General features: G+C 51.8%; 1 protein-coding gene across 2 annotated transcripts; it reads left to right on the plus strand.

Annotated features, from left to right (window-relative positions):
* The first annotated feature begins 2,520 nt into the window (after positions 1–2,520).
* On the plus strand, positions 2,521–7,748 carry LOC119303204 (cyclic nucleotide-gated ion channel 2-like). Of its 2 annotated transcripts, XM_037580307.1 has the most exons (6): positions 2,521–3,408; positions 4,253–4,357; positions 5,036–5,251; positions 5,945–6,270; positions 6,572–6,683; positions 6,800–7,748. In XM_037580307.1, the coding sequence occupies exons 1-6, from the start codon at positions 2,701–2,703 to the stop codon at positions 7,625–7,627; spliced, it is 2,295 nt and encodes a 764-aa protein (XP_037436204.1). In that variant the 5' UTR covers positions 2,521–2,700; the 3' UTR covers positions 7,628–7,748. The 2 variants fall into 2 exon arrangements, with proteins under 2 accessions (XP_037436204.1, XP_037436205.1); XM_037580308.1 differs by lacking the exon at positions 4,253–4,357 and having other exon boundaries at positions 2,524–3,408.
* The last annotated feature ends 68 nt before the right edge of the window (positions 7,749–7,816 follow it).

Consider the following 7,816-nt stretch of genomic DNA (forward strand, 5'->3'; position numbering starts at 1 on the left):
CATTGTCAAATGCCTCCACACCATGGCCGGAGCTAACAACATCGTTAGGCTCGACATCTTCCTCCTCGGGCACGTGTTCATCAAAGCCCCACTAGAGAATCCAGTTATGCAGAATGCAACAAGCAAGAACTAGCTTAACCTGAGTGGGGTATGGGTGGAATGGCTTCTGATCCAGGATCTTAAACCTATTCTTCAGAGCTCCAAATGCCCTCTCAACAGTTACTCTAAGGCTGGAGTTTTTGAGATTAAACAGCTCATGTGCAGTCCTAGGATAGTTCCTACCAGAGAACTCGTTGAGATGGTACCTTGTTTTCCTGAAGGGTGGAAGAATACCCGGCCGACATGCATAGCCAGCATCTCCAAGGTAGAACTTGCCGTCGGGGATGTTGATCCCATCAGGTCGACTCATGCTGTCAGTGAGAATGTTAGCATCATGCGCTAACCCCTCCCAGCCAGCCAGCACATATGTGAACTTCATATCAAAGTCAACAGCAGCAAGCACATTCTGGCTTGTGTAGTGCTTCCTCCCCCTGCATGCTGCAGACTGTGACTTAGGAACTCTAGCAGTGACATGAGTACCATCTATTGCCCCAATGCAATCCTGAAAATTGCATCACAAGCCCGTGTTAGTTCTCAACTCGAACAATACAAGCATATCAAGCCACGAAAAGTGTATATTGTCAATGCTCACCTTGAAGTATGGATACCATCTTGGGCTTCCATGAATCTTGGGTGGTGTCTGGCCAGATGGTCTCCTGATCAGCTCTCCTCTAAGCTCCCCAACAGCATAAAGCACCTGCTTTTGAAGTACATAGAGATGGTCTCCATTGACCTCCTAAACGTGTTGTGAATGACCCTGAACCTCTGGTTATGGCCAACAACATGGAGGAACATCGTCACTTGCTCTTCGACACTGGTGTTGATGCTATCTTGTAACAGCACTCTGCTCCTGAAGGTCTCGAGAAGCCTGGCAAATGGTGCTCTTTTCATTCTAAGCATCCACAGAGCCTCGACGTCATTGCAATTGTAGATGTAGTTCAGATTTTGGATCCTCTCCTGTTCCCAGGGAAACAATGGACCATAGCGGAGCAAAGGTCTCCCAGCACGACGAACAGCTCTCTGGTGCATGAACATGACCCATGCCCTAATCACACTAATCAGTGCTGCTGCCTGGATTATCAGCCTCATCCGTGCGTCCATAACCTAGTCGACATCGATGGTTCGTTCAGTGGGAAATCGATCCTACACCTAGCTTAACGGCCTAACCACTGAGCTAACAAAGGGGGGGCTGCTTACCGGCATCGGAGATGAGGACGGCGTAGAGGGAGCCATGGCACAGACGGTGGCCAACAGCAAGGGCAGCACCAGATCCGCCGCAAACGTCGCCGCCTCTTTCGCTGCCGCCTATAGCGCAGATCTGAAATCGCAGCCGCCGCCGGTGGTGAGGCAGTAGGGAAGATAGGGGGCAGTGGCTATGGGTGAGCGAGTGAAAGGGGGGTGAGGCTAATTTGGCGCCGGGACGGCGCGCCAGATTTCCATCTCCCGCCATCCCCCCTCGCCCTCGCCTCGCTCCCGCCCGTGCGACCTCGCGCCGCACTGAGCCTGGCTCGCGAGAAACTGTCGATCCGAGGGTTTCCAACAAGCCAAGCTCTGGGCTGCTTTGAGGAGCGTGCGATGCAGGCCCAACAGAAAAATCAGGCAACCAAACAGGCCTCTCCCTTCCCGCGCGGGCCTGGTTGGGCTCGATGCGGGCAACCAAACACGCCCCTAATGAATAGGAGGATTTCTTAGATTCTTCCTCGAAACATTTTACATGCATGTCTCAGAAAAGGTTTTATCCCCCCTCCCCCCACCTAAACCGAGCGCATGGCAGGCGACGGCACTGCGGCACGCACAGCACAACTGAATATAGTAGCGGTCCTGTAGCAATATTGTCTATTCATTTGTGCTCATATATACATGCATATATTTACCTTTATGAACGCACACACGCACATTTTATCCTTATGAACACCTCCGAGAGACTATGCTGACACATCATCTTGAGATTTAACGAACTCGCCGTAGACGCCTCGTAGTCGACGGGGATGTTTTCTCGTGCTGAACGGACATCACCGGAAATTCTGAAGTAAATTCAGAATAAATGCAAACACCAAAACTTAACTCTGATGAGCTGGGATACCACTGTTCTTCTAACTATCCAAATTGGTCGTCAATACTGTCTATTCATCTAATCCATCCAATCCATGATTGCGTGACGATTTTGTACAGTATCAAAGTTGTACGCCACCGAGCAGACCAGACTGTGCGATACAAACGACGCTTCCTTTTCAAGCCTCCCGTCCCGAGCAGAAGAGAGAGAGAGAGAGGCTGGGTAGGTGGAGCGAGCCAGTACGGGTACGGCTCGACCGATCGGTGCACGACGACGACGGCGTAGGCGCCTAGCTACGACCCCACGCTGACACGTATAGGGCCCAGAGACAGTTGTACGCCACCTGCGCCGCTCCAATCTCCTCCCCGCCTCGCTCGCCGCATCGTAATCCTAGTCGGTCGATCCACCCCAGCTCCTCTCTCTTCGACCTCCAGCACAGCCCAGACCCCCTTTATACACGCGCCTCGCTCCTTCCCCCGCCAGCAGCCATAGCCCATAGCTCGCTCGACGGTCGGTCGTTTCATGGTTGGCAGCACCGTTCATGGGACATGCCTCCATCGCTCTCCTCCCTCCGCTCCCTCTTCGCGAGGACGCTGGGCCTGGGCTCGGGCGCCGCCGAGCACAGCGGGGATGAGGAGTCGCAGCCGCAGGCCGGAGGGGCTGGCGGGCCGTCGAGCGGCAGGCGGCCGGCGCCGGCGGGGCCTCCGGGGGAGTGTTACGCGTGCACGCAGCCGGGGGTGCCGGCGTTCCACTCCACGACGTGCGACCAGGTGCACTCGCCGGGCTGGGACGCCGACGCCGGCTCCTCGCTAGTGCCCGTGCAGGCGCAGCAGCTGCGGGCGCAGCCCCTCCCGGGGGCGGCCGCCGTCGCGGCCGCGCGGTGGCTGTTCGGGCCGGTGCTGGACCCGCGGAGCAAGCGCGTGCAGCGCTGGAACCGCTGGATCCTGCTGGGCCGCGCGGCGGCGCTGGCCGTGGACCCGCTCTTCTTCTACGCGCTCTCCATCGGCCGCGCGGGGCGGCCCTGCATGTACATGGACGCCGGGCTCGCCGCCGCCGTCACCGCGCTGCGCACCTGCGCCGACGTGGCCCACCTCGCCCACGTCCTCGTCCAGTTCCGCCTCGCCTACGTCTCCCGCGAGTCGCTCGTCGTCGGCTGCGGCAAGCTGGTCTGGGACCCGCGCGCCATCGCCGCGCACTACGCCCGCTCCCTCAAGGGCCTCTGCTTCGACCTCTTCGTCATCCTCCCCATCCCCCAGGTCAGTCAGCCACTCTACCTCAGCTCAGTTGCCTACCTGTGTACGTATGACCTCCAAGTCAACCTCGATTCACCACCATTTTCCACCATGGAAATCAAGCTCTGAATCCTCAAACCAACCAGTAGAGCGACATGCCGCGCCCAAGTAGGTGGGAAATGAAATGCGGCAGAACAATGGGCGTCGCCCCATGTCTGGTTCTGGTTCTTGGACGAGACAGATCACAACGTCCTTGTCGGAAATGTTAGGAGTAGGGCACAGACGAGTACTCCTACATGGCACGTACAACAGTGCCCAGCAGCCAGTTCATGTGTGAATTTGCAGGTTGCCACCTATGCCTTGGTACGTACGAGTCCATGTGTCTACTGGCAGCGACGCTCCAGCCCCCACCAGCCTACTAGAATGGCCCTGGCCCTAGAAGAGAAGAGAATTCCGATCAAAACTAGCGACTAGCAGCGGGACGACAGAGACCGATGCGCTTGCGCTTACGGAATAATAAGTACGGATGGTTAGCGGGATGGCGCCAACCCGAAATGATTGGCGTCAATCAGAATATGACCGTGGATGCGATCGGGAGGCGACGATCATTGATGGAGGGAAATAACAAGGACAATGACGCTTCAATTATGCGTCCTGATCTGCATGCGCCGCGCTCATGGTAGGGGCGACTTGTTTGCACGTTTAAGCTTGCAGCAAGGAGGTTATTTAGTACTCTCTCCGTCCGAAAATATTTGTCGGGGAGATGGCTGTATTTTACTTCTAGTTACATCTATTTTTATTTATTTCTCCGACAAGTATTTTCGGACGGAGAGGGGGTAGAAGTCTAAAACTGTGATTTCTCATGCAGTGTAGTGGCGGAGATCTCATTTCACCACTCCCTCTCGTGTGGCTGGTGTTCCTGCAACTGACTCATTTTTCGCTGATTAATTATTTACCGGTCTTTGTCGTCCAGGTCGATCGCCCGGTCATTCTTGGTTTTTGTCGTGTAATATTGAGTGCATGTTCATTCCCATTTTGCATAATTGATGTTGTCAATTTTTACGCGGGGCGTTCGACGTGGAGTAGTATCTGCCTATTTGGATCAGCCATGGCCACAAAATGTTATTTCTGTCTCTTTTTTTTTTATTTTGAGTTCTGTCTTTTTCATTATTTATGTGACGGTATACATGAAAGGTGAAGAGAAGTTATTGTGTAAAAGGACCGCTGAATAATCTGCCTGGTGGAATTAGGCATATTCTTTGTCTTTACTTGCTTACCTTCATGAAATACGGAAAATAAGCAAGCACAGAGTGACCGGCAAGTTTTTTTTTTCGTAAATAAAAATGTATTGTCAGAAAGTTTGCGTTCTGAAAGTGGGGTGTTGAGAAAATATGCTTATGGTCATGGTGCAGTAGATTCTAGTTATCGTAACATATTAGCTATGTGTTGAAGATTTATTCTTGAAGGCCAATAGAGAAACTACCATAAGCTACCGAAGATAGAATTCGAACACATTCTTTTCTGTGCGGCAATACTTCCATTGAGTCTGTATGTGTGTGGTGAAAAAGTAGCAATATATAGAAACTTGGAGAATTCTGAACTCTTTTACATTGCTTTTGTTTTCAACTAACTGATCCATGATATTGTGCAGATCATCTTCTGGCTGGTTATACCAAAGTTAATCAGAGAAGAGCAAGTTAAAGTTATCATGACGATACTGCTGCTCATATTCGTATTGCAATTTCTCCCCAAGGTGTACCATAGTATATATATCATGAGGAAAATGCAGAAGGTGACAGGTTACATCTTTGGAACAGTATGGTGGGGATTTGGTCTGAATCTATTTGCCTATTTCATTGCCTCTCATGTGAGTACTCCCTCTTCCATTGAGTAATTCGAGAATATATAACAAAATCATGGATAAGGAATCCCAGAGTACTTTTATGTGGTGCTATTTATTGCAACCAACGATTTGTGGCTGTTAGTTTGGTCAATGGTGTCTCTGCATTTACACCACACCGCAGTATTCTTTTCTGAGAAAATCAAGGGTTGGTTCAGAATATCTGCAAACAGTCCTGCTTAAATTGCTTATGAAACAATAATTGTTTCAAGGGGAAGTACCAAACTGTTGCTGATGATAATGGAAAATTCGAATCGGTAGATGCACTGTTTATATTAAATGAAATACCGCTGTCCGTATTATTGCTGAACAGGAAACCTGTTCAGGCAATTACATGCATCATGCTGGTGCTGAATGCTGATTTTCTTTTATACTGTATTACATAAAAGCAGGCTGTTGGTCGAAAGATCAACATGCAAAATAAATAAAACGATAGTAAGATGGGCATTAAATAGCACAATGGTTTCAACACAAAGTTTGTGTAAGAGAAAAACTTGAACTTAACCACCTAGAAAATGCTCATATGTAATCTGTTGGCCTGCTTAAAAACATTTACTTTGTGGAGTTTCTCATGAAGCCATAGTTTATGCTAATTGGTTGGATCATGCCTGCTTATAATTATAGGATGTTGGTCACTTATCAAGTTTATGTCATTTCCAGATTGCAGGTGGGTGTTGGTACGTTCTCGCGATTCAGCGTGTTGCCTCCTGCCTACAATCGGAATGCGAGATAAACAACAACTGCAATTTGATGTCACTGGCTTGCTCCAAGGAGATGTGCTTTCACTTCCCTTGGTCATCAGACATGACTGCATTAGCATGCGATACGAACTTAACTTCTTTCAGCCAACAAAATGTGCCGGCCTGTCTAAGTGGCAATGGCGCCTTTGCTTATGGAATCTACAAGGGAGCCCTTCCTGTTATCTCGAGCAATTCACTTGCTGTCAAAATTCTCTATCCCATATTCTGGGGCCTCATGACCCTCAGGTAATTTATATAGTATTATGTTAAATAAGTAATATCATCCATTTCTGAGATAGGAAGTGTTTTCCTCCCTGAAACTTCGATATCTGAATGTTCGGTAGTCGGCTCGGCTGTCATTCCGGTTATCATTCTATTTGCTCAGTTTCTTCGTTCAGAAAAACAATGGTTCTATTATATGGTTGTTGTGTGCACGTGTAGGTTTATTAATTGTTCCCTGATGAAGACAAAAGATAATTAATATATTGCTCTATCACCACCTCTACTCGCTTATTGTCTCACACAGTTCGTCTGAAACTATTGGCAGTACTTTTGGCAATGATCTTGAGCCGACGAGCAACTGGCTTGAGGTGATATTCAGCATCATCAATGTACTCAGTGGGCTGATGCTCTTCACGCTGCTGATCGGAAACATACAGGTGTGAAGTGCCGCCAATCTTTGGCAATCGTTCAGTTCATTTTTACTGCAGTTTATAGCTAGCTTCAGCTACTTCAGGGAGTATCAGTAACAAGCAATGGTGCATTTTTGCTGCAGGTATTCTTGCACGCCGTGCTGGCGAGGAAGCGGAAGATGCAGCTGCGGTTCCGGGACATGGAGTGGTGGATGAGGCGGCGGCAGCTGCCGTCCCGGCTGCGGCAGCGGGTCCGGAAGTACGAGCGGGAGCGGTGGGCGGCCATCACCGGCGACGAGGAGATGGAGATGATCAAGGACCTGCCGGAGGGCCTCCGGCGGGACATCAAGCGGTACCTGTGCCTGGAGCTGGTGAAGCAGGTGCCCCTGTTCCACGGCATGGACGAGTTGATCCTGGACAACATCTGCGACCGGCTGCGGCCCCTGGTGTTCTGCGGCGGCGAGAAGGTGATCCGGGAGGGCGACCCGGTGCAGCGCATGGTGTTCATCCTGCAGGGGCGGCTGCGGAGCACGCAGCCGCTGACCAAGGGCGTGGTGGCGGAGTGCGTGCTGGGGGCGGGGAGCTTCCTGGGCGACGAGCTGCTGTCGTGGTGTCTGCGGCGGCCATTCGTGGACCGGCTGCCGGCGTCGTCCGCCACGTTCGAGTGCGTGGAGGCGGCGCAGGCCTTCTGCCTCGACGCGCCGGACCTGCGGTACATCACGGAGCACTTCCGGTACAAGTTCGCCAACGACAAGCTCAAGCGCACCGCGCGGTACTACTCGTCCAACTGGCGGACGTGGGCGGCCGTCAACGTGCAGCTCGCGTGGCGGCGGTACAGGGCGAGGGTGATGGCGACGGCGGTGCTCCCGCCGCCGCCGGCCGGCGCGGCGGGGCCCGAGGACGGGGACCGCCGGCTGCGCCATTACGCGGCCATGTTCATGTCGCTCAGGCCGCACGACCACCTCGAGTAGGCTCGGGACCGATCGGGACCATGGTTTGTACAATGTGTATCTGTCACGTTGTAGCTGGCAAGGCTCGCCATTTATTAAGGATGATGAGATCAGTTGGTTTTGCCGATCGATCTTGCAGGCAGGATTGTTCGCAAGCAAAACATGGGACGTCCCCATTAATCATTATAGGTGAAGGCGCGGAGGATTTCT

Source organism: Triticum dicoccoides, chromosome 5A (assembly GCF_002162155.2).
Source record: "Triticum dicoccoides isolate Atlit2015 ecotype Zavitan chromosome 5A, WEW_v2.0, whole genome shotgun sequence".
In the NCBI taxonomy this organism is placed as follows: domain Eukaryota; kingdom Viridiplantae; phylum Streptophyta; class Magnoliopsida; order Poales; family Poaceae; genus Triticum; species Triticum dicoccoides.

Bases quoted from the DNA above. Each gene is read 5' to 3' on its own strand.
- LOC119303204 (XM_037580307.1), top strand. From the start codon at position 2,701: ATGCCTCCATCGCTCTCCTCCCTCCGCTCCCTCTTCGCGAGGACGCTG. The intron at 5,252-5,944 runs GTGAGTACTCCC...TGTCATTTCCAG, and splicing joins CCTATTTCATTGCCTCTCAT to ATTGCAGGTGGGTGTTGGTA. The intron at 6,684-6,799 runs GTGTGAAGTGCC...TTTTTGCTGCAG, and splicing joins TGCTGATCGGAAACATACAG to GTATTCTTGCACGCCGTGCT.